The sequence below is a fragment of the Pseudopipra pipra genome, chromosome 1 (genome assembly GCF_036250125.1).
Source record: "Pseudopipra pipra isolate bDixPip1 chromosome 1, bDixPip1.hap1, whole genome shotgun sequence".
Lineage (NCBI taxonomy): Eukaryota > Metazoa > Chordata > Aves > Passeriformes > Pipridae > Pseudopipra > Pseudopipra pipra.
In genome coordinates this window covers 99,462,803-99,487,868 of record NC_087549.1, presented here as the reverse complement: position 1 = coordinate 99,487,868, position 25,066 = coordinate 99,462,803, and the positions used below count along the sequence as shown (strand labels likewise).

The window sequence follows — 25,066 nt, the reverse complement described above, 5'->3', positions numbered from 1 at the left end:
TATTTGTAGCTATTTAATGATGATCTTTTAAGTAAAAAAGATCAGTAATAAACCCACTTATTTTGCATACACAGTATGAGAAATTTTCTATAAATACCACACTTAGGATAAAAACTGCTCACTGAGTCTTCTAGGAACAATACCATTACCAACGGGAATAGAGCATTGTACAAATAATTTAATAACAATATTAGCTACAAAAGTAACAATAATAGATTCCTTCCCTTCTGATCCCCAACTGCTATTTGCTGTCAACTAACAGGTAATGTTGTATTCTCTTAGTAGTAACTGTTTTTATTGGCAGTGCATCTTGACAATGGTTTGGCAAGGGTCTGCAATTTCAGAACCTGCTGAGTGGCAGGCCTTGCTGCATAAGACTAAGGCCAAGGCAGATGGACCCAGAGTGCAGAAAATTGCTGCAAGTCAGGAGCAAGACAGCAGCTGAGCAAAAGATATTGATGAAAGTGCTCTGGAGTCCAAGAACATAGAAAGGTATGCTGAGCCATATGTTTGTATAACTCTTCCAGGATTAAAAAAATATATATATTTGTACTGCTAAACACACCTAGAAACATTAAAATCAAACTGTTTCCATTTACATGAAATAAAACAACTCCATTAAAATAGGGTTTGAGTAATAACCATTCCGATCACAGAATAAATTGCATCCCAGTTTCATAAAGAAAAAAAAAAACCAGTTGAAACATTCCTCCTTTTTTGGTTCCAAAATCACCAGAGGGGTCAAGGAGACCTTGGGCAATCATCCAGCCCCTGGAGGTAAGGGGCAGTTATAACTAAATCGTTCTCAAAAGATGGCTCATTATTTCCAAAAGAACTCCAATAGCAGAGATTTGCTAATGTCTAACTTATTAGACATTATAATAACATTTATAATAACCTGACAATTTTTTTCTCCTCTTAACAGCCCAGGGTATTTGAATAAAAAAATAGTTCCCTTATTTTTCAGCTGAAGTAGTCTTCAAAAAAAATGCTTTCAGCTATACACCTATAATGCTTTCAGCTAGAGACAAGTTATCATAATTTGCATTGCTGTACTCTGCATTGTCTACAATTGGTCCACATGTTTCCTGAACAGCAGTGGCCAAAACTAGGTACAGCAGGGCTTTGAGGGCCTTGTTACTGCTGGAAAGATGAGAAGAATGCCAGAGGAGTCTCACTAAAGTGTGTTGGGGTTTTTTTTTTTAGTGTGTGTGTGTTTGGGTTGGGTCAGGTTTGGGTTTTTTTCGGTGGTGGGGGGATGTTGGTTGTGATTTTTTTTTCAATTGCATCAGAGTATTGAACCCTGGTCAACATTTAACCAACACAACGCTCATATTCTTCTGAAATATTTACAGTCTCTCCCAGATTGATGACATCACAAGCATTTGCAGCATAGCTTCCAATTAATTTTCCAAGTTATCACCAGAAATATGAAACCAGTTATGAATTCAGAATATTCTGTCCTTCTCCCCTGAAATATTATCCATGCCTCTTTCAACCTTAACAATGAACTACTGATAACCTATATCTACAAATACTGTTCCAGCTATTTTTGCACCACCCTGAGTCTGATTCATGGCTTTAGGGGAACTCCCTCACAACTTTTCTCCCTCCCATTGTCCATATCCTCTTCATTAGGTACACTTACATAAGAAATATAAGGTACTCTTAAGAAGTGTATAAGACACCCTTAAGAAGAGTATAAGGTACTCTTAAGAATAGCATATAAGGCAAGTATAAGGCACAGACGAGTCACAATATTCCTATCCTTCTGAATACAGTGTAGGCTGTGGAACTCAAAAAGCAGATTCTCTCGAACTAACAGTGCTTACATGGAGAAAAATCTGATTGAAGAAGAGCTTGAAGAAGAAGAGGTCAAAAGAATTTTTATTCTTTCTCTAAGAAGCTTGGCTGTTACCTTTGGTGGCTTGCGCTTTCCATTTCTCCCTGTTCTGCTGCACCACCTCAGTCCAGGTGGCTTTAAAACATTTGAAGTCCACAGTGAGTATGGAGCAGTTAAGTGAGGCACTTCCTTCGGACCCAGTGCTCTTGACACTTGATCTTTTAACTTCGGAGGGACTAATGTTATTTAGGCTGGGGCACAATATCACAAAACACAGAAGAAATCAGTATCCTGTACACTCAAATACAACTATGAAGAAATAACAGCTGTAAGTCAGATAACAGAGTCACCCAGGAAAAATTAAGCTTGAATCCCTTATCTTTTGCTTCTCTCCTGTCCCACCCCAGGCCAATCAATGTTAAAGCAAAGAGCACAACCAAGCCATTGTTAGAAATAAAAGGCATCTTTTCTCTGACTATTTTTTGGTATCCATGGTCACTATGAAATAGAATCAGTCAAAGTGCTGTCACTACTTTTGTTGTACATCTCCACTCCCTAAATATTATTGGAGAGAAAGACAATTCTAGAAATAAAATATGTCAGAGGAGGAGTCTCCTAAAATTCACTGAGGCACAGGACAGGAAATCTACCTCTGTCCAGGACTTGGTGACCTCAGATGAGGCTGAAATCAGGCACTCGTTTCAGTTACAGATCCTACAGTTGTCTTTCAAGGATGGATGCTTCATTGTGCACATTTTAATAAAGGCAACAAGGTTACGGACAAAGAAAGATATAAGTGCCTGTTCTTTGTTCACCCAAGAGTAAAGAAGTCACCTGGGAGAGGGAACCCTGAGGGTAGCCCTACTTTAGGGAGCACTAGCCATGAGGCATTTGAATCCCAAAATGTGCCCTGTCAATAAACTACTAAAAGAGCGGTATCTCTATAATACAGTTTGAATGGGCCAAGACTTCTACACCTGAACTCCAGGTGAATTCTGGTGGTTCTTCACACATTTGCATAACAACACTGTCACAAGAGTGTGCTTATACTTTCCAGTCATCATTTTTGTTTCAATCCCATTTATACTTCAAGATGTGAAGAAATGAGGGTCTTCCAATGACTCTATTTACCTTCTCTCTGACATTAGTGACTGAGAGAGCACTGAAGTGTACCTGATTGCATGGCTACAACCATTTGTGCTCACTGCCTTTGGAGGCATGACTCAGGTTCATGCCACCCTACCTTTTTGCCCTCCCCCAGGCACAAAGCCACCTCACAAGATGAGCTGTAGTGTTGGCAATGCGGGTCTTTAAGCCACATGGAAAACATATACTGTAGGGGAGGAAAACAGAGGAGTTGAGTGCAATAGCAGCACGTGCAGAGTGAAGGGGAAGGTGCAAGGTTATTCACCTGGAGCGCCTGAATCCGGACATGCCAGAGTGGGAAGCTTCATTGATGAGTGGAGTCACAATCTTCTCTGTCATGTCAGTCAGCACAGTAAAAGTGGGTTCCACAATGAAATCAATGAAACCTGAGCAGAAACACAAGGAGAGCCAGGCAGGCAAGAGGAGGATTTATGCAGAGTCCCTGCTTCAGTGAATACAGACAACCACACTGTAGATGACAGTGTAAAATATCATACTTGAAAGAGAGATAGGCAAATAATAAAAAGAGGAAATTGAGTTATATATTAATCCCTGGCCCAAGAGCTTGGATACAGCATGCAATAAAAGATACCTACTTAAATACTGGCAAGGAACCGTGGTAAATCATGACATCAAAAGATTCATCAAGACTTGCTTTATATGAGGAGTAGTGTGATATTGAAGTCAAATTTCTAGCAGATTTGGATAAACTCCAGTTTCAAAGAAGAATTCTTTAAAAGCAGAAAATAAATATAACAGTAATAATACCAGTAAGTTTTGCTGGTGTGGAGTTACACAAGAACGTCCTTTACTGCGCATCAGCATTCACGTTGCTGTGAATACTCTCTCCTCAGTGCTTGGCCAGCTTTTTCTTGTTGATAAGAAAACAGATTTAGATGCTTTCCCCACATTTTTAAAATAAGTAAAGGAAAAAAATAAAGGGCCAAATAATTTCTACTTCATCATACAGCTTGACAGAGATGAATAGGGCTCTGATCTGAATGTTGGGAGAACAGACTTAAGGGTCCTGTGGCCATAAGCTCATGAGATGGATGAAAATCCACGTTGCATGGACAAAATGTGAGAGTGAGGAGCTTACAGTACCTTACACGTTTTCCTAAATTCCTTTACCACTTCAGTTAGCAAATTTCTTAGTGTTGCAGGTAGCCAAGAAAACAATGATGTCCTTAATCTCTCATAAGGCACATTGGGATCCAGGTTACAATTACTGTTGTCAGATGTTTTTTGGTAACGTTATTACTGTTACAAATCCCTACTGTTACAATTTTCAGAGATTTGTTAATTATCAAGTATTAATTATTCCTTAATAATATTGTAGTTTCTCTGACTTAATCATTATATGTTTCTATAGCACTGGTGATTCTAGGTGATAACAGAACAACAAAAGAAGAAGAGACCACATCGTTCAGGCACCTGAATTCACAGATGCTTTGATCCACATCCCAAGTGCAAAGCAGTTGAGCATCCTTCTAGTTCAATTTCCCTTCCCTGATTTTTGCTAAATTTCTAAAAGAATGGATTATTAAGTGTATTTTCATGCCTGGTCAAATTAAAAATGTTACTTTTAAGTAACATTCTGTAAATCTGGAGAAAATACACATTCGGTCATATCCAAAAATCTGAATACTGTGCCTCCATAACACTGAGTCAGTCTTATCTACTCAAATTTAGGAAAAAAAGAACTCACAGGTAGTTAATCAAAAATGTATGAAGCATAAAGCCTGAAAAGGAAATTGTATGCTAGATGACAACTCAGATAATCCCAGCAAGCTTTATACAATTTTTTAAAGCACTGGAAATTTTACTGACTGAGAACAGTGTTAAGTGTGCCACAGGAATCCTAAGGATAATAAGAACTTGATTTACATATATTTGTGTGTCTGTCTCTATATATCTCTATTCCCCTTCAAAAACTTATTTACCTCTTAGTGAGCAAAGAAACCCAAGCCACGGTACCTTGTTATTCTGCTCAGCAAGTAATACCACTGCAATTTGCTCCATCACCACTAACAACCCTAAGAGATTCAAATCTCTGATACCAGACACATGACTACATCACTAACTTCAGCAGCAAGGTGTTGGGATTTGTTTCCTCAGATAGTCAACAACTGCACACAAACACAATCTAGTTGTGTTTAAGAAACAGGTTTCCCTGCAAGAAGTCTTGCAATTCATCAACAAAGATGAGCAGAGGTGGCACAGGTAAACAAACTCAAATACCTAAGAGAACTTTTCTTTGATAAGTGAAATTTTTCCCTCTATTCCCTACAACATGAATAAGTTTTAAAACTATGTTACCTGAAAATGGAGATCATAATAAAATTTAAATATGCTGATTTAGTACGCTAATTAAAACCCTGACTATCAAATAATGAACCTGAGCTTTAAACCTATTAATGCTAATGACCATTTTATTATCCTTTATCTCCTTCAATAGAATGAGCATGATAAACATTTCTGCACCTCAGCGACTAAGATGATTTTACCAATTAATGCCACATACTGAGGGTGAATTCCAGGCATATGACTAGCGTTCATTCATTCCACCTGCAAACATCATCATCATGGCTAGGCTTCGCAAATGAAGATTTGGGAAGGGCTCTACCCACGTTTGTTGCAAGCGCGTTGGTGGCTGAAAAGGCCAATACAAGAAAGCCATGTCCGGTTGCAAAAGGCACAACAGAAAGACTCCTTAGGTGGTATATTCTGCAAGGCACGATTCTTTCTGAGCTGCCTTTTCTCCTCAAGGGTGATCCTGCGTGCTTTCTCAAAAGCATCAGCAGCGTTATAGATGGTGTGTCTCCAGGTCTCCTGATTGGAGGCCAGAGTAGACCAGTTATGGTGATCAATATGGCCAGGGCTGAGATGTTGTTTCATGGAGTCCTTGTATCTTCTCTTCGGGGCTCCTCTCTTGCAGCAGCCAGTGTCAAGTTCACCATAAAGCACGATCTTAGGGAGGCGGTGGTCCTTCATCCTTGAGAAGGATGAAGCTGTGTTCTCAGCAACATGGCCTCAATACTTGTGACTGCTGCTCATTCTAGAACAGATGTATTGGTCACATAATCTGACCAGTGGATGTTTAGGATTGAACGGAGGCAGCGTTGATGGAAGCGTTCTAGGAGACGCAGGTGGTGGCAGTAGATGACCCATGATTCAGATCCGTATAAGAGAGTAGACAGCACAATGGCTCTGTAAACACTGATCTTTGTACTTTTCTTCAGGTGTTTGTTTCACCAAACTCTTTTATGAAGCTTTCCGAAAGCACTATATGCCTTTGCTAACCTGTTGTCTATCTCTCCGTCAATCTTACCATCCGAGAAGATGAGGCTGCCTAGGTAATTAAACTGCTGGACTGATTTGAGTTCTGATTGGCCAATAGTGATGTGGGGATGATGGGGGACTTCCTGAGGTGCAGGTTGATGGAAAACTTCTGTCTTCTTTAGACTGACTTCCAGACCAAAGAGCTCAGCAGCATCTGCAAAGCAGGATGTTAAACGCTGCAGAGCTGCTTCTGTGTGGGTGACAAGGGCGGCGTCATCTGCATAAAGCAGTTCCCGGACAAGATGGTTTAAGGTCTTAGTGTGGTCCTTCAGTCGCCTTAGGTTGAATAGGCTTCCATCAGTATGATATGGAATGTAGATACTGTCCTGATCCTCGAGGTCTGCCGTGGCCCTTTGGAGTATCATGCTGAAAGACTGTGAATAGGGTAGGAGCGAGAACGCAGCCTTGTTTCATGCCATTCTTTATTAGAAAGGGCTCAGAAAGTGTGTTGCCATATCTGACTTGGCCATGCTGATCCTTGTGGAGTGAGATGATCATTTTGAGGAACTTGGGGGGACAACCTAAACATTCCAAAATCTCCCACAGACCTCTTCTGCTCACAGTATCGAAAGCCTTGGTGAGGTCGACAAAGGTTGCATAAAGACCTTTGTTCTGTTCCCTACACTTCCCTTGCAGTTGTACCTGCAAACATCGACATAGTAAAAAAAAAAAAACCAAAACAAACAAACAAACAAACAAACAAACAAAAAAAAAACTGGGTAGAGAACAGTTTCCCTAAAGTCTAACATTAAAAAAAAAAAAAAATCTGCAGTATGCACTCATCAGCCTCTATCCAATGTTTTCTGAAGGTGTAATTTTCTTTTTTGCTAATCAAAGGACAAAAATAAAGGCATGCTGCTACTTTTATCAGCTGCAAAAGTGGACAATGACAACAAAGGCTGATCTTCAGTGAAACAAGCTTCCTAGAGTTTAAGTCAGAGAAACTCCTGATATTCTTGTTGGGAAATACAAAAGTCTTGGTCTGGTTCTCTTTGCAGTTTGTTTCTCTCCCTCGCTCTGATAAGCAGCTTGACTTCTGGACACAAATCTCTCCCATCTTCACTATGGTACAAAAATATTTGCCATAAGAAAAAGGATGATAAATTGGTCATTATCATTAACATTAATAGGTTTTCAAAATATAAAGTGATATTCAGGTTTTTTTATTTATCAGTTTAAACTCTGAACAAGTTTTCATAAACTGAAGCAACATGAGGGACACGTTCTTTCTTTTGAGGAATTTTTTTCTCTTAGATTCCTTAATTTCATGTAAAAAGGCCATATTGCCAAAATCTTTTGTGAAAATTTTTGTCCACTGTTGTTGCATCTACAGTGACCCTACAGCAGCAAACCAGTAACTACAAACAAGTCGAGCCATCAGAGCGGGATTTCTAGGCTCTGTTCTTGACAGAACTAAAAAATCATAATTTTATTTCACAAAGGACAGGGTTTTTTAATTTATGAGAACTGATGGCTGCTTGATGCAGATGACAGAATCATAGAATCACAGAATCACTAAGTTTGAAAAGGACCTTTAAGATCGTAAAATCCAATCATATAATAGCACAGTTTGGAATTCAGCAAGAATTTACTTTTGAAAATAAATGTTCTAAGTACTACTACAGGGAAAAATTTGTTAAGACTATTAATCAGGTAAAGAAAAAAATGGAAAAAGAATCTACTCTACAACTTTGAAAGTCTTATCTCAGTGGATAGCTAGAAAACAAAGGAGGTTTCAATTTAACAAGGGGTATGTTAGAGAAAGAGACTGTCGATATGTGCAGTAGACTGAGAAATGAGCATTTTATAATGTTAGGAGGCAAGATTTACAAAGAGTAGACTACTAATGTCAATGGATTACTAAACCCCTTGCACAAATCAAATATAATGACAAATAGTATATGACTAAATAAGGCTGCCTTTGCCTACTGGTAAGTGCCTCTTTTATAAGGTGGAATTGTATTAGTGATGGTTTAATTCAACATTACTTTTACAGTGGTTTGACACAAAGGGCATCAGAACATTCTTGGCTCTCCTTGTCCTTCTGAGCAAAGGAGCACAAAAGGAGAGAACCAGAAAAACTAGCATCCAAGCACACACAACCCTATGTAGAGAGACCCTGTGAGAGGCACAACTCCTCCTCCCTGTAAGGAGGGAGGAACATATCTGAAAGGGATGTGAAAGAGAAGCCTTTACATGCACTTTCCTTCACATCGACCAGAGAGAGAGAGAGTTTATCTTCTCTCACAGCACAGCAATAGATGTGCCCAGGAGTCTTCAACATGAATTTTAGCTGAGACTGCAGCATTTCAAGTTTGTTGCTGCTTTCCTCCACTGAGCTGCTGGCAGAACAACCCACAGTTGTATTGTGGGCTATTGTTGCAGAGGAGTAAATACTACAAGTCTGGTAAACAGGCCAGGCTTGTATAGGGCTTTTCAAGTTCAGATTCCTAGCTGAACTGTCTAAACTTCCAAAGCCAGAAAAATCTGGGATGATGTCCCCCAGAGAATGGCTTGCCTACCAGGAACAATGAAATAATTTTAAACAGAAATGGCTCTTAGCCAAAGATACAAATCTGCACTTTCCTAAGTTTTGGGATATCTTTGTCTTGTTCTTCGAGAGCAATTTCATGGTTCAAATATTTTGTTTGTTTTCCTTCAATACATTCTCTGTCTTTCTCAATTCCCTCAATTTTAGTATCCATGTTATCTTTCTTTTGCTATTCTATTAAACTACCTATTCTCTAGTTGAGATTAGAACATGTTTCTCTATCTAGTTCACTTGCTTCCTAGATATAAAAATCCACCCCAAAATCCACCTTTTCCCTTGTCCTTTCTTTGTTCCAAGCCCCCTCAACAGTTTTACTTCACTTAGCCCCTCTTATTCTCTCACCAAATGCCAGGCTTGTTGCTTCATCCTTCCCCTAATTTTTCATTCAGTAACTGAAGGAAAGGTAGAGAAAGTGCTGTTGGTGCGTTTGTAAAAAGATCTCTTTTCTGAAAGGGTGGCACAGAAAAATATTTGCTACTTGCATGGCTTCAGTGAAAAATAATGGTTGGTTTAAAGTATTGGGAGGAAAGGGTTGGAGGCATAAATTGAAAAACACACAGCATTTTTGCACAGGTCATCAAAGGGACTGACATTACATTTTCATATACACCAATGACACTCATATCACATGATGTTGCCATGTGCACCCATTCTTCACAGCTCAGAAAACTATGGAATAAGTGTCATGATCAGGCACTGTAGCTATCTCTGCAGACACATCAGAGGTAACTTGGTGAATGTATGGAACCATTACCATACACGTAAAGGCTCCCCAGCTTTGAATGGTTAATCTGGGAAAAATAATGCTATTGTACTACATTTTTTCTCTTTAACATAGTGAGAGATCACTATGATATTAGCCCTACAGGGAAGAGTAAGTTTTGCTTTTAAGATGCTGCTTCACATGCACCAAAAGGGACATACCTATTTGAGACTGAGCAACCATAGTAGATTTGCGATCACACAGGGGAGAGAAGGGCAGCCCTAGTTCTGCTTCTTTGTCACCCTAGAGAAAAAAAATTGAGATGAAATTAGAAAAGGACAAGACACATTGCACTTCTATATCTTACTTCACAACCGTAAAAGCCTCTCATTTTACTTTCTTTAATTAAACTTTGATTTTATTTGCATTTTTTGTTTGTTTATTTTTAACACAAATTGTGGATAATTTGAGTCTTTCAGATAAGGAATTCATAGGCCATGGCTGGCCAGATGCAGATTATTGATTTTTTCCAAAGACAACACCAACAGTTTTCTACAAGAAAGTAACCTGCTTGGTTGTTGTGGGCCAAGCTGAGGGCATTCTCTACCTGGACTTTTCCAAGGCTTTTGATAGGGTTTCCTACTGCCTCCTCCTAAAGACACTGATGCATTACAGTATAGACAAGTGGTCCATGCAGTGGATGGGGAACTGGCTGGGGCCTGTCAGCAGGTGGTGGTAAATAGCTCCGTTTCAAACTGGCAACCTGTCATAGGCAGGGTACCCTGGCAATCAATACTGGGCCCATAAATGGGGGCACAAGTCCTGTTAGAATTTTGTATGGAACAACAAGCAATAGTATTCTTCCACTGTAGAACAATTCTGCTTTATGTTAGGAGTCTAATATACAATATCAGGGTAAAACTCTCAGAAAAACCATCTCTCAATGCCATGATTTTTCATTATTCCTTAGGCCTCTTAAAAACTCCAGTGGCTAATTCTCTTGGGAAGGAACACCAAACTGCCTTTGTGACTGCTCAGAGAGACACTTGACTGTTTGGGCAGCTCCCCTATGGCTACCTAAAATGCATTAGTAAAACAAATTAATTAAGGCAAGGTGTTTGCTCATAGCCATTGACTATAAAAAGGCAGTAGTGCTCAATATCATTCACACCTACAGCAGGATTACTCAGTGTAGGAAGACCTATGACATGTCACATAGCAAAATAGTTGGAAACCAAAAGGGTTGGGCACCTGTTCTGATATAGGTTAAGTCAGGCTTTATCTCTGCAAGACACTTAACAGAAAGGACAGAAAAGAGTCTGCAGGTGAAGAGCATTAAGGAAGAGCATAAGAATATATCTAATCCAAAACCAGACCAGTTCCTTACAACCACAGTCCCCTCTGGCTAGTAGTAGTTCTCAATCTCATGGTTTAGGGATGGTATTCTCTGATTTAGTATGCCCACTAAAAACCTCTAAAGCATGTGCCACATTTTTCACATCTTGTGCTGTCCTGACTGGCCCAAAGGCTACTGTGTGAACAATCTCCTGTTTAATTTGCTCAAAAGCTCCACTCGAAATTGTTCTCCTTCTGGGTCACTTGATACAGAGGTCTCACAATCTGACGGTAATCTGGAATGTGCATCTTCCCCACAGTACCTAGGAAAGCTTGTGTTTCCTTTTGGCTGGTTGGTGAGGACATAGCTGCTCTTTTGTTGACCACGTCTGGCAGTTTGAGCCACATTAGAAATCTAAAAATCCAATTTCCAGGCTTCCCCCCACCCTTTCCCACAATTTATCCTAACACCGGAGAGAAACTTTTAGGTCAGAGGCTTCTATAGGGGAAGGGGAAAGTATATACATTTATTTACACAAATAAATATACTGTACAAACTAAAAGCAGCTATATATATATATTACATTTCTGTCAGTCTTTTTAAGCCCCTCCCTTTAACTTTAGTCCAGGAAGAGCCTTTTCAGGCTGCTGGGTAACGCAGTTTCTCTCATGGGAGTGTTCTGGGCTCGAACGCTCCCCCCTCACCAACCTCCGGCTGTTTGTTGCAGTCTTTCTCCTCACGAAGTCCAAGAAGATAGCTTTGAGTCCTTTCTCTTCGGTCTGCTATGTGATCTCTCCCTCTCGATCTCATACCTCGGTTCGTAGGCTGCTGCAGTGTAGTTCAGCTTACCAAGTGTCCTCCGAGTCAGTTTTTGGCTGCCCCCGGTCAGCTTCGGCAGGCAACTCCCGAGCTCTTGGCCTGTCTCCAATTTCATCTGGGATTCTTCTCCCGAGCGCCGGGCCTACCTCCTCCAGCCCGTCTCTTGGCTCAGCTTCAATGCTGAGCCTCTCCTCCACTTACAGTGGAGGGAAAGAAAAAAGCCCCCCTCCACAGCTTTAACTGCAGAAAAGGAGGGGGAAGAGAGGGCTTGGCTGCAAAGCCTGCCTCTCTCCTCTTACCTCAGGTGCTTCAAATTCCTTCCTTCACAGCACACACTCTAAATGGTGCCTCTTAACTCTGACCTAGACAGAGTTGGGGGCCGCAGGGCTCCCCCTCCCCCCTGAAGGCAGGGGAAGGAGCCCAGCCACCCCCTGGCCTTCTACACCTACACACAGCAGATACCAACAGCAGAACTGCCAACAGCTTCCGGTGCTGTGTATATATGATTTTTAGCAGAAGCGAACAACATGGAGGGTGATTGGCTCTCCAGGGAACACTGCCCTGGCACCCAATCACCTCTGAGCCCCCGAACTCTCAAGGGGGGGCCAATTTCAAACCATGACACCACATCCATTGGAATCTGACAACATCCATCTTGCCATTTTACTACTAAAAACTGAATTTCCTGGGCAGGTCCCTTGACCTTACTTTGCTTTATGGCAAAACCTACCTTGAGGAGGATTTGGATTATCTTTTCCCCTTTCTCAAAAACCGCCTCTGCTGTGTTGCCTCACATGATGATGTCGTCAATGTACTGGAAGTGTTCTGGAGCCTCACCCTTTTCCAGTGCAGTCTGGATCAGTCCATGGCAAATAGCGGGACTGTGTTTCCCCACCCCTGGGGCAGTCAGTTCAAGTATAGTGGATGCCCCCCCAGGTGAAAGCAAACTCTGCCCTGCACTCTGTTGCTAAATGAATGGAGAAAAGGCATTAGCAATGTCAATGGTGGCACCGCTTTGCTGCCTTGGACTCCAGTTTGTACTGAAGTTCCAGCATGTAGAGCACAGCAGCACTCAGTGGTGCTGTGACTTCGTTCACGCCACGATAGTCCGCCGTCAGTCTCCACTTTCCACTGGACTTATGCATTGGCCACTCAGGACTATTAAAGTGTGAGCAAGTCTTGCTGACCACTCCCTGGCTTTCTAGTTCACAAATCATCCCATGGATGGGATTCATGGAGTCATGGTATTGTTGACAGTGCACTGTTGTGGTAGCAGTACTTATTGTTCTTCAACCCTCAGCCAATCCCATAACAAAAGGGTCCTCTGAGAGACCAGGCGAGGTATTCAGCTGTCTAATTTCCTCTGTCTCCACAACAGCTATCCCAAAAGCCCAATGATGCCCTTTTGGGTTCTTGAAATACCCTCTCCTGAGGTAATCTATGCCAAGGATGCACTCTGGGCCAGTCACAACGGGGTGCTTCTGTCATTCCTTCGTAGTCAGGGTCACTTCAGCTTCCAGTAGTCAGCTGTTGGGATCCCTCTGCCACCCCAGAAATAGAGATAGATTCTGCCCCTACATATCTTGATGGCATCAGGGTACAGTGTGCACCAGTGTCAGCTAAAGCCTTATATATACTCTTGTGGGTCTGATGTGCCAGGTCATCAGATCCACACAGTCCCTTTCCTCCACCTGGCTGGAGGCAGGGCCCCTTTAGTCCTGGTCTTAGTACTCATTGCTCACTTCTTGTAAATATGAACTGGAGGTCCCTTCAAGAGGATTAGAAGTAATATCAGCCTGTTGTTCTGTCTGAGGACTTGCCCACTGGAAACTGGAGTGGCATTTATCCTTGTAGAATTTCCTGCAGTGGTTGTCCTTTCTTTCAACTCATGTACCCATGCTGCTAGGGCAGAGGTGGGTTTTCTATCCCACTTCCTCATGTCTTCTCCATGGTCAAACAGGAAAAACTACAGGTTACCTCATGGTGTTTGCTCTCTCTCGAGCCGGGGGTGCTTGCCCAACAGCAGAGACTCTGGTCCATACTGGTGGTGCATGGGACATTTCCTCTCCAGTTTGCTCGAGCCTTCTGAATCTGCCCGCAGTCTTGGACACTCTTTCCATAGCCAAAGCACAGATCAGTAAGGAGGAAAAACAATGATCTTCATATTGTCTGAGTTGGGTAGTCACCTGAAGCACTGTTTGTTCTACTTTCATTGACATAAATGCCAACAATACACAGCAATGGCATGCTCTTTGCAAACTTCTGCCACAGGGATTGTGTACACTGGATGTCGTCTGTATCTATAGGGAACTGCTCATCATTTGAATCCCTACAAATTACCTCCAGCACATCTCTCAGGTACTGGATACCTTGCTTCATGGCATTCCACCTGCTTTGGGGCACTACTAGATCATCCTTGAGAGAATACCTTTCCCTTACACTTGACAGGAGTTGCCTCCAGAGGCTGAGACTTTCTGTCCTCTTCCCAGTCCCCTTGCCAATGCCCCCATCCCAGGACAGGGATCCCAGCTGCTTGGCTTCACTACCATCTAGTTTCATATTTTGGGCTGTAATATCCCAGCATCAGAGCAGCCAGGTCACCAGGGGCTCACCCAACTGGTGGCTCAAATCTTTTTGCATATCTTGCAGCTCACCCAGGGATAGGGATGCAGTGATTATCTCTGGGCCCGCCTCTTCCTTCTGTTCTGGGAGCCCTGCTTCCTCTTCATCCCTCACTATGTGAACTGATTTGGCCTTGGATTTCTTCTTCTGCTACTGGCACAAGTTGTTTCTCTGGTTCAGCTGCAGTTTGAGTGACCACAGTGCCTGTTGGTCTGCTTTTCTCCTCTTCCCCCTGAGGGTGCTGTCTAGTAATGAGCAGTGTTCGACAAAAAGCAGCCAGGGCCCAGCACTTGCATAAGTTCACACCTCTCTGGAGCTGCCACATCAGTCCTCTTTCAAATAATCTGCCACTTAATCAGGGTCCTGCAGTTGTTCAGCAGTGAACTTCCAAACCATTGGAGCAGAACAGTCCCTTAAAAGCTGGCCCATTTTCTCCCACATTCTATGCCACTCATGATTATTCACCCCGGGCAGATCTCTCAATAACTTCATGGTGTGGTGGACTGCACTGAGGAAACCTGGCAGACTTAGTAATAAGAATATGCTTTCCTCAACATCCAAAGGGAATTCAAAATTCTCAAAAGCTGTTGTAACAGGTCTGAAGGAGGAATATGGGGTGAAAAGCTGGGAAAAATCATCCTCCCCTGTTCCCCCCCCAGATGAGGTATGATTATTAATGGACTCCCAAAGGTAGTGCCTGGGGTAAGGGCAGGAGAGCAACACTGAATACACATCCCTAAGGACCCTCATTGTCCTTGATATTATCCTATTATAAGCTGATATCACACAGTACAGCAACAACCAGTGAACAGACCAAGCAACATTGTGACCAGTGGCTCCACACCTAATACAACAAATGCTTTGATTGAATTTCTTCCAACCCATTGTGGTCAGATCTGTTTTTATCTCAAAACTTCAAGCCTCACATTGGGTGCCAAACTAGGCTGTTGTGCTTTAGGAATTGTATTCTCCAATTTAGTGTTCCCACCAAAAACCTCCAAATCATGTGCCACTCTCTCTCTCCTCCTGTCCCTTCCTGCAGCAGGCTGGAGAGGAGAACTGGAGGCACAGAAGGTCAAGATTGTAGGTTGAGATAAAAACAGCAGCAAGATAAGAAAATGAGCAGTAACAGCAATAATATTAATAACAAAAGTGTAAAAGAGACAGGCGAATGATTCACATGCAAATGCTCACTGCAGAGTCCAACCCAACCCTCACCACGCTATCCTGACCTGGAAGAAAGCCCTTATAGCCCTTACCCCCATCCCCGGAAAATGACATGAGATGGTATAGAATAACCTCGGTGTCCTAGCCATGTCCCCTCCTGGCTACTGCAAAAATTAACCATTACAACTTGAGAGAAGCATTCTTCTGCTGTGAGGTAGGGATGTACTTATTGATCTAGTACTAAATAACTTCAATGAACACAAGTTCATGCTTCGTGACAAGCTTAATGCATCTGAATTTGGAACTAGAATACAAGTTTTATACATAGCTTCATCTAAGTGTGGAGGCATTCATCATTCAAAGCTAAAGTAAGATTTGTTAGTTGAAATGAAATTATTCTTATAAAAATATAAAATAATAATTTTGCCTTCTTTATATGTGTAAAACAGATCAAAACTTGGACTTTTTGTGGTCTCGCACCTAGCTAATCTTAATTCCATCACACGTCTTTAGGGGACTCAGTAGTTGTGTATTTTAACACATTTAGTACAATTTTGAGTTAGAAAAGTATAAACATGCACATTTTTTTCCCTTAAATGTATGTCAAAACCATCCTACTTGCATGAGTCTCCAGTGTGGCAACACAGAGATAGCTGCGGGATGATCTACCTCTAAAGCCATTCATGGTTTGAAAAACAAATAAAGAGATTCATTTCAAAGCAAATTCTTGCAATGTCCTCTCTAAAAAAGGATTCCTGCAGTGTCTTTAAAAACAAACGTAATGTTAAAAAATTGTCAGAACTTTTTAAAAATTGTCATATATTTTTCCCTTTTGCATTCAGATTTACTATATAACATGAAGTTATAGAACTCTGGAGGGAAAATAAGCACTTAATTTTCTGCTTAGGTTACTAATTCATATTAGTGAAAAGTATCCTAAGCGCTCCTTAAGAGCTCTCTCTTTCCTTTTTTTTTTTAAGGCAGGTCTTTAAATGTTTTTATTAATCACTTGAGGACCTTTTAACAATCACACAGAGCTCAATGATTTGTTTAGATTTGTGGGTCTGTCAACAGATGGTCCACTATGAGCTATAATCTTGATCATTTCACTTCACCTAAAGTAAGGGAAAAATAAGCCTTTTTCATATCCACCCCAACAATGAAAGTACAGTTCTTTAAGTACAGCTAGTCAAATCTGTTTTTATGGTTCTAGAGCTGAGTGACACATATTCTATATTTTCCTAATCTAAAAGATACATTAGCTTCCCAAATCAGAATTTCTTCTAGGTAGAAAATGTTTACATCTATAGACAGTGTATCAGAAAATTAACTTTCTAAAAGGCATAATGGTCAGTGTTACTGGTGCCAGAGGAGAAAGCTTCATACTATTTAGGAGGTTCTTACATATATCAGAGAAAAGGAAAATATCTCTGTTCATATTTTCCTACTTCTTTGCCCAATCCTACATACTCCCTCTCAGCTGCAGAAATATGAAGGAATGGCCCTGGCTTTACCTGTCTGAAGAACTCCTCTAGCAAAGACATTGTCCAGCGATGGTGGAGATCCCAAGCCTTGGCTGGATGACTGATATCTGCTGTATGTAACAACAGTGATAAGGCTTTCGGCTTGTCAATTCTGAAAACCCAAAAGATTAAACAAATTAATTGTCTACTCCTGCAGGGGCCAATGACAAAAATGTTACCTTCAGGGAAATAAGGTAATTAGAATCCTTGGCCAGCATATTAATAAAGTGATTTCTCTGCTCATAAAGTCAGACAACTCTGAACGACTGTCTTATTTCTCCAACATACACCATTCCTGTTTTAAAAGAGACATTAAAAAATGCAAAAAGAAATGTTGCTCAGCCTTGTTGAACAACTTTCCAGGCTTGCTTGTCTGCACTAACAGGCTTGAAGAGTGGCTGCGTTTCCCATTTCATCTGGGCTGCATTTTACGCATCTCAGAAGAGAAGCTAGTCCCTACCATCATACTGTAATGAACAATCAGGATCCCATCTCAGGGGCTCTGATGAGTCTACACAGTAACTGATAAATGTTTCACTGATAGAAAACTAGTGTGAGATCAGAAACGAACCCTGGCATCTGTTTTCACAGAAAAAAGGCTGGTGATTTCTTACAACCATAACCTAAGAGGCTAGCCCAAAAGCTTTCTCAGGATGGGTGGTCTCATTTTTTAATTCCACTTTTTGGCTATCTGAAATAGTTGAAAGAGTTGTATCTTGTGAGAAGACCAAGTGGCTAGTCGCACTCTGGTCTGCTACAGGTATAAAATTCTTATACAGGTATAATTCTGGGACGCTTTGGACAGACCTTTGTCCAGGGTGAAAAATTGACCATCACTCAGCACTTTGTGCTGTACAGAAAGAATTTTAAGGGGAAGAGCTGTAAACAAAATATGACAGCTCCCAGTGACATACTTGGAAGAAGAAAAGGCCTTTCCCATACTGCTCCATCTATTATTTTCCAGTTGTTCCCTCAGTGGATCTCAAGTTGTTTTCATCCATCCTCTGGTTATGAAGCAGGCCCCTTGCAGAGTTGGCAGCTGATAGCATCGGCAGAAGGGCAAAAGCGTAAGTTGTGTTCTGCAGATCTTATAACCTTGTGTCATACTTAATCTGTAGAGATGACTCAACTGAATCATGTCCTTGGTGTTACCCACCAGGAAAATGCCCAGTAAGGTTTTTCCCAACAATGGTGAACATTTCCAAGCTTTGGTCCACCAGTACAGAGTAGAGATGTGTGCCAATGCCTTCCTAAGTGAATTCATTATAAATTCAACAGCAGAAAGAAAATTGATGGGGACATCAGAGAAAGTCAGAGCCTCTGGAGAACTGCTTCTGAAGTTAAACACAATGGCAAAGCTCCCACTGAAAATGCAGCCCCACACTGCACTGTGTTGTAAAGTGACTCACCCTTCTGGCTGCTGCAAAGCATTCTTCATAGCTTTGATTTGCTGGAAGTGACAGGACATATCAGTGGCCAACACCATCTCAATCACTAGAGCTCTGAATTCTCTTTTGAATGGCATCACAATGAGAGCAGCAAGGAAAGAGAAGCACAAAACCCAGCATCAGACAAACTCCAGTTTCTTTTGTTGTCTATTTGCAAATTTTTGACAGCAATGCCTTTGTATGTAACTCTTTCTATTATCCCTCTTTCAGGGATGGGAAAGAGGATGAAGGATTTTCTATACAAACATAGAAGTGGGAGGGCTGCAAATTAAGCCAGGTGGCTGATCCTTGGTAGAGAAATCCTAGATGTTTTTTGAAGAGCATATTGGTATTAGTACTGCTTTCTCAATTAAGCACAAACTTCTTAAATTGATTTCTTTTATAGGGCATTCTTAGATGGAAGCTTCAGAATCAGGTGAACTTGACTAAAACTGGTAGATACCTATGCTGAAAGTTTAATCACACTACTAAAAGAAAAACTACTATGATGCATATATGAACTAAAGACCTTTGAGAACCTGCACTACTTTCCTGATATTATAAATTCAAACTATTCCTGTATTAAGTTTTGTTAAGAAAAGTTGCTGTCCTAGTTTTGGCTGGAATAGGGTCAATTTTCTTCTTAGTAGCTGGTACAGTGCTTTGTTTTGATTTAATATGTGAATAATGTTGGTAACACACTGATGGTTTCATTTTTGCTAAATAGTGCTTATTCCAAATCATGGACTTTTGAGTTTCCCATGCTCTGACAGTGAGCAGGTGCACAAGAAGCTGGGAGGGAGCACAGCCAGGACAGCTGAACCAAACACGCCAAACGGATACTCCTTACCATAGAATGACATGCCCAGTATACAAATTGGAGTCACTGACCACTGCTTGGTGACAGGCTTGGCGACAGGCTTGGCATCAGTCAGCAGATGGTGAGCAATGCTATTGTGCATCACTCGTTTCTCCTGGGTTATTTCTCTCTCATTTTATTACTATTATTATTATTAGCAGCAGCAGCAGCATTAGTATTATTATTAATTAACCACAACACTTGTTTAGACTCCAGATGAAATTCTTTTGAAGATGATATGGATGTCCTAAACATTTTTAAATATCAGAACCTTCTGATCTAGACACAATACAAATTTATTTTCTCTTTCTCTCAGTTCAGCTCTCCACAGGTTTAAAGAGGAAGAACAGTCCAAGGTTGGCATATCAGATCAGGTTTTGTAAGATTCAGAAATGGGTCACCATTCATTTAAAATAAAAGCTACCATTCTCCTTTTCATAAATATTTCATGAAGGATGTAGTCTACTTTGATCACATCTCTTTTGCCTCTAGTGGCTGTGCTCAAGTTCTAGCCCCAGGTCACCAATGTGTAGAGACCCAAGACTTCTGTGCTTACCCCATCTCATGGATGGCACATAATGCAGCCTCCCCATCTCCAGGAGTTCTGCACACTGACGGCATCAGCTGGCCTCACTCTTCCCCCAGTATAACCACCTCCTCCTCCCAACCTCTAAGTACAATCAGTTGCATAGTCAACACTGTTGTTGACTATAAAAATATGTCTTACAGTTATATAAGATATAGATATCTTTTATGTCTTATAGTTACATATACTTACATTAAACATGTATGTTGACTAACAATATGGTGGCTGAAAAGCAACTAATTTTAAATTATTTTTAATTTTTTTTTTTCCAGTCCTGGTCAGTTCCCAGCAGCACAGACCTCACTGTCAATACAAACAAGGAGAACCCAAATGCATAGAAACACATTTTTACAAGAAAAGGGTGTGATCATTCTGTGGGAACAATTGGCACTGGGAAACAGCAGACTTTTCACTACATCCTCTGGACTGCAACTGCATCATATTGGTCTGCATGGGCTACTTTGTGCATAGCTTATTGCAGAAGGAATACAAAAGCAAAGGACTCAGTCCAGGAAAATGAGGCACTGACTGCAGTTCAAGCATGTACATATGCTTAGAAGCACACACATTCTAGTTCCCCTTTCATAGATGCAAATCTGGAATATGCACATTCTCTGAACTCTGCACATACTTCAGAACATTATTTCCTCTGAAACAGAGATGACAAATACTTCAGAGATAGTAAGGATTTTACTACTGAAGAGTTCTTATTTGTTACTTCAAATAACAGGCATCACAACAGCAGGTGACTTCGAAAAGTGTGGATATAGGGAATGCATGAGAGAAAATCTCAAAAGACATAACACTAGAGGATGATAATCTTGTTCATTTTTTGCTAAGTCGAGATAATGCTGAAATTCATTACCAAGAGAATCACAGATATATGTTTATCCATTTCTTGGTTTCACATCTGAGTCAGATTAGAGCCTGGTACACACAGCTGTTACTTTTTGCTCTGACCATTTTTAGCACTTTGTTTCTGCAATTGTCTTCAAAGTCCACACAACACATTATGGTGCTGCAGTCTGCATGCTGTCTAGCAGCCCTGGCTAAATAGATCCCAGATATTGTTTACAAGTGGTGTTTCCACTGAAGCATCTCTGGACTATATTTAATGATTCCAATAATGCACAAAAGCCTGTTAATGTTGTACATGACATTCCTTCAGAGGAATCAGTCTTTCATCTGGACTAACACCTTTCTATTAGAGAAGCACAGTATATAAAAGCAGAGGAAAAGCAAGTCAACTGAAACAGTTTCCACTTCTTTTATTTTTAGAAAATATATTTGACAGTCTCAAAGTAGAATGAGGTAAGAGAAGAGACTGCACCACTTTCAAATGTCTATACATTGCCGTGAAATTGTGCAAAACTATAGTGCTGGATACTTGGGCTTCATAAATATCGACATATTGTGAAAGGGCTCACAGATTCAGCTCTCACTTCATTTCACTTACCAGCGAGATTATAAAGTTGGAGATTCCCCTGGTATTTCTCCAATATCTTGTTCTCCTTCATTCCCTAGTTTTCAAACCCAGTTTTGTAGTCAGGAAGAAGTTCATGAAGATCAAAGTTTAATTCACTCAAATACTAACTGTCCCAAGTAATTTCTTAAATAACTTGACTCCAGAAAAGTTGTCCAAGTCTTTAAAAAATAGGTAACTTAAAACTGTACCCAACAAAAGAAGAAATCCTGCAAGCTGATGAGAAAGGAAGGAGCATTATACCCCTATAATCTACCCACTGTCCTTCTTCCATTATTTGAGGAGGAAAAAGGGATCCATTTCCTCACCATTAATTCAATGTACATATTGCACCTGTTCTTACTGACTACACCCTGTAGCGCATTTTCATTAACTAATGGTCCTAAAAACAACAGTGACCAGTTTAGGATCTCATGGGAGGTTTTGAGTAGGCAGTTGTATTAGCTGCAAAATCTGACCTAAATCCTTTTTATTTCAGGCACAATCAGGAGCAACTGACACAACTTCCATCAGAATCGGGCAGTCTGAATCAGCTCTTGAGACAGATAGGGCCTGACTCCTTCCAAATCTGCCTCTGATAAACAGCAGTGTTTACTGCTCTAATTTAAGTGTGACTGCAATTCACAGGTGCAGTCTACATGCAACACAGGAGACTCAGGACATTTACAGGAGGCACTGGAGCATGCGACTCCTCACGGAAGAGCATCCAGGTCTGGCTTCAGAATTGCAAGGCAACAGCTGCGTGGCAATCAAGAAACTGCAGAAAGGCAGATCATACGCACAAAAGGTTGCTCCCAAGCGTGAGCAAACTAAACAGTTGTTGAAACTGGCCTAAAAGACACAGCAAGAGCTGCACTATGCCCTGTTAGTTTGCACCTCTCTGTCCTATACTCTATCACACAGTACAAACTGGTGGCAGCATTTCTTCAGGTTTCTTATCTAGCTGAGATAATTCAAAGTATAATTCATTACACTTACTATCTGAGAAAACAAGAGCCATGATCTGGAGATGCTGATCTCTGCCAACTCTTTAGAGCAAACCAGCTCAGCTGGTTTATATAGAAACCTACAGATAGCTGAAGTGTGATAACAATGACAGGAATTGATAAAAGGCTTGAACAAAAATACTTAGTGCACCATACAACATCTCCTGAACTGAACTATTTTGATAATTTTGTCCGGTTGAAGCCTCAGCACTTTATTATTACAGAAATTAATAGGAAAACACTGCATTAAAGGAAATATCATCATTGGCTGGTTCTCACTAAAGGTATAACACTCAGAATGTGTTATACCACATGTCCATCCTGAATGCAAAGGAACAAAAATTTACAAGGAAAGGGCATGATTATGCAACCGTGCACACGCTTATACGTACAAAAGAAGAGTATGACCAAAGTTGTCTTCAGTCCAAAAAAATTCATGGTTTCTCACCACAATCTTGAAATTAATAACAGTGATTAACAAAGAGGGCTCAGAATTATTTGAGGGACAAAATGCCAAGCAGCTTTACTGGCAAAATTAGTATTGAATTAAAGGTTACTTCCCAAAGTTGTCCTCCCATACAAAGCTAAGCAACCAAAGATTTTCCAGACACCTTTTTATTCCTGTACTTGGCAGTAAAGAGCTCTGTTTTAATAAACTGCATCAAAGTTATTAGCAATTAAATACAGTGCCAGAAAAGATATCTATAGCAGTATCTTGGAAGGCATTTGTTCACTTTGCAGTTTATTTTCTTAGCTCACTGTGATCTGGTTTTGTTATAGTTTCTTCATTAACTTGTTGATAACTTGCACAAATGGGATTCATGAAATGAGGCAACTCAAGTGATTTTCAAATACTTAATAAGCACCAGAGGTTTTTTTAAAATGGAGGGGAAAAAAAAGTAGTTTAAGTACCAGTAAGACTTCAACTCTTTTTCATGATGGTAACACAAAAGTTCTCTTCCATTGTCATCTGATTTCCTTACAGAACCTGTGGCCATTTATTTTCCAACAGTGAAATGTATCTCCAATTTTCTGCGTATCTTTCCTAAAAATACACTCCCTAACTAGATGACTGAATTCCATAAAGGTTATAAAATCCACATAGACATCTGAGATTGCAAAATCCACTGATCATCAGATTTTCTCTTACTAGTAATGTGAAAAAAGGTGTCAGAGTTCAGCTCAGAAAGGCACTTAAAAATTTACTTTCCAAAAAACATTACCGGGGCCTTTTGCTGAGAGAGATTTATCAGGTCTGTCTGTAAAAGTGAAGTTTAATTTGGACACATTTTATTAGTTTTCCAAAGCATTCTTCAATACTGAGTGTCCTATTTTTGAGTGCCAGAATGGAAAACTCTAGGCTTTTTTGTTTTTTTTTCCCAACACCTCAGATTCTGCTGAGTCAGTTGATGTTTACAAGTGCTTCCCAAATGTTTGCCTATGGGAATTGTATGAAATACTGGCAGTCAAAAGCAAAAGCATGCAAAAATCACAATGTTTTTTAATTAGAGCCCTTCCAGACAATGGTTTTTATTCTGCAGCTTGATCAGCAGCTATAAAATAAAAAAGCCCTACTTGAGAGAGAACAAATAAGCAATCCAAATCACTCAATATTTTTGCTCAGCCACTTACAGTATTTCTTAAAGAGATAGGTTAATACTTGAAACTTTGGGTCTAAGCACATTGCATCAACAGGACACACATGTTGGTACAATAGAATCAATGAGAAATATCTGAAGCTGGCTTTGATTCAATCAATAACAGTTTAAAGCCTGAAAGCAGACCATTTCCCTAAAGGCAGTATCTATGCAATGAAGCATACTCAATTAGCTGTTCCACTGGAAACAGTGGCTATTCCCTGCAGACAGTGGCTCTAAGGCTGATGCTTCTAGTTAGTTAGTTTCCTTATGTTTCCCCACCAACATAAAAGGTTGCTGATATTTGACTAGGCATTGCCAGCTGTAGCTAAAAGAGATTTTTAACATCTTGGTGCAGGTATTTTTTTTTTCTGTTCCTCTTTACTGCCCACTATGAGACTATTCTCCATATTGGGGGATAGAATTTTCAGGCCACTACTTCACAACACTCACAATTGACTGAAATTAGCCATCTAAGTTCCTGAGTGTTATTCTTGGTGTTTAGCTATAGGATCACATCACTGTCCACAAGTTAAAATAAACAGGAAATTCAGGCTAAACAGATTAGCAAGCAGAGCCTTCACTGACCATTTTACTAGAAGCCAGGCCCCAGAGAAGGGCTCATTTCCCCACATTTATATTAATATAAGATTAAATGATTACTCAACACTGTGTCACATTTAAGCATATGCAGAAGGCACTGTGTGTTACATAGGGCCCCCTCCTTGAAAAAGACTACGAAGCAGGATTCCTTCTGTCTAGCACAATGGGCTATTTTTCAAGTACCACACCTTGAAGTTCAAAAGATCCCATAAAAACAGAAAACTGTTATCAGTTTGAATTGTCTGGTATTAGAAAGGAAATCATGGGCTGATTTTGGCACATAAATCATATATTTCTTGAGGTTTATTTTAAATTACAGCTTCTTACATCACCTTGACACGTACAGTAGACTGATCTATACTCCAAGGACTGGATTATTTCATTCTTTAAGTCCCATTTATAATTTCCAGGCAGGAAGTGTCAAAGTAGATAA

The 25,066-nt window shown here is 40.5% G+C and overlaps 1 protein-coding gene and 1 long non-coding RNA gene across 14 annotated transcripts in view; one reads left to right on the top strand and one right to left on the bottom strand.

Annotated features, from left to right (window-relative positions):
* The window catches only part of PDE1C (phosphodiesterase 1C), a 358,417-nt gene that overhangs the window by 40,493 nt on the left and 292,858 nt on the right, over positions 1-25,066 (bottom strand). For 9 of the 13 annotated variants that reach the window (XM_064667361.1, XM_064667344.1, XM_064667334.1 and 6 more), the window contains 5 exons: positions 18,462-18,563; positions 17,044-17,164; positions 9,807-9,888; positions 3,255-3,375; positions 1,919-2,094 (listed from right to left, as the gene is read on the bottom strand). In XM_064667361.1, coding sequence (XP_064523431.1) covers positions 1,919-2,094; positions 3,255-3,375; positions 9,807-9,888; positions 17,044-17,164; positions 18,462-18,563 — 602 coding nt within the window. The remainder of the gene's footprint in view (positions 1-1,918; positions 2,095-3,254; positions 3,376-9,806; positions 9,889-17,043; positions 17,165-18,461; positions 18,564-25,066) is intronic. The other 4 variants (XM_064667423.1, XM_064667431.1, XM_064667413.1 and 1 more) reach the window with 2 other exon arrangements.
* Positions 297-4,613, top strand: LOC135420284 (uncharacterized). Its single transcript, XR_010433446.1, has 2 exons — positions 297-492; positions 4,362-4,613. It is a non-coding gene; the product is annotated as an uncharacterized LOC135420284 (long non-coding RNA).